At 64.1% G+C, this 1,389-nt stretch overlaps 1 protein-coding gene across 1 annotated transcript; it reads left to right on the top strand.

Annotated features, from left to right (window-relative positions):
* Positions 1 to 47: 47 nt before the first annotated feature.
* On the top strand, positions 48 to 1,367 carry LOC146598353 (chloride channel protein ClC-Kb-like; the record flags this gene model as incomplete). Its single annotated transcript, XM_085300516.1, has 6 exons — positions 48 to 261; positions 393 to 462; positions 578 to 682; positions 765 to 978; positions 1,060 to 1,193; positions 1,297 to 1,367. Coding segments are annotated over exons 1-6 (789 nt in total), but the record flags the coding sequence as incomplete, so codon positions are not given.
* Positions 1,368 to 1,389: the final 22 nt, after the last annotated feature.

The raw sequence follows: 1,389 nt of genomic DNA, 5'->3' as shown, positions 1-1,389 counted from the left end.
TTTTTTTTTTTTTTTTGGTGGGATGGTTTCTCTCCTCTGCAGGGCTCCAGCGGCTGAGGTCCATCCATGCATCTGTCCGTCTGTCCGTCTGTCCGTTTGCAGCTCACCATGAAGGAGTACCTGGTCTCGCTCTTCGACAACGGCACGTGGGGCGAGCTGGCGCGCAACGCGTCGCCCAGCGAGCCCCGGCACCTCTGGCAGGAGTGGTGCCACCCCTCCGTGCCCTTCTTCGGCACCTTGGCCTTCTTCTTGCTCATGAAGGTAGCGGCCACCTGGGCTCCTCCGCCCCCCCCCAAATCCATCCTCTCCCCATCTCCATCCTGCCCCCATGCAAAACGGGGCGGGAAGGTGACGCTTTCTCCCCCCCCCGCCACCGCTCACCCTCCCTCCAGTTTTGGATGCTGATCTTGGCCACCACCTTGCCGCTGCCCGCCGGCTACTTCATGCCCGTCTTCGTGTACGGTGAGCAGYGGTGGGGAGGACGGGAGCCACCGGCCGCTCAGCGCCGCGGGCCGGCCAGCCGGCCATCTGTCCATCCATCCATCTGGCCGGCCAGCCATCCATCCCTGTTTTGCAGGAGCTGCCGTGGGGCGCCTGGCAGGCGAGATGGTGGCGGCACTCTTCCCCCGGGGCGTCAGCGTGGAGGGCAGCGCCGTGGTCCCCTGCGGCTACGCGCTGGCTGGTAAGCGAGCCAAAAAAATAATAATAATTAATAATAGTTTAAAAAAATATATTTTTTTATTATTTTTTTTCGGATGCTGCAGGAGCAGCGGCGTTCTCCGGCGCCGTCACGCACTCGCTGTCCACGGCGCTGCTGGTGTGCGAGGCCACGGGCCAGCTGGCCCACGCGCTGCCCGTCACGCTGGCCGTGCTGGCCGCCAACGGCGTGGCCCAGAAGTGGCAGCCGTCCTTCTACGCCGGTACCATCCTCGTCAAGAAGCTGCCCTACCTGCCGCCCATCCGCAGCCGCCACTTGGCGTAAGGAGGGTGTTTTTTTTTTTTTTTTTTTGGTGTTTTAGGGTTTAATTTTTTTCCCCCCACCTCCCCACCCCATGCTAGCTCCTACCGGGTGCTGGCGGAGGAGTTCATGGAGCGCCGCGTGGTGTCCGTGGCCAAGGCGGCCGGCTTCGCCGAGGTGCTGGCGGCGCTGGCAGCAGCCAGCGACGCTGACTTCCCCGTGGTGGAGAGCACGGGTAGAGCTGGGCGCCATCGGGTCCCCGAATCCTGCCCCCCCCGCCAGGAGGGGGGGGACATCACCCACCCACCTACCCTTACCCATCCCCGTCCCCTTTGCAGCGTCACCCACGCTGGTGGGGACCGTGAGCCGCGCCGAGCTGGTGGCCTTCCTGCAGGGCTGCAGCGACGGGGTAAGCTGGGCTTCCCCCCCCC

The sequence above is a fragment of the Rhea americana genome, unplaced genomic scaffold (genome assembly GCF_003343005.1).
Source record: "Rhea americana isolate MKP2758 unplaced genomic scaffold, rheAme1 scaffold_1647, whole genome shotgun sequence".
NCBI lineage: Eukaryota > Metazoa > Chordata > Aves > Rheiformes > Rheidae > Rhea > Rhea americana.
Note: the sequence above shows the minus strand (reverse complement) of the source record. Positions and strands in the feature narration are given on the sequence as shown.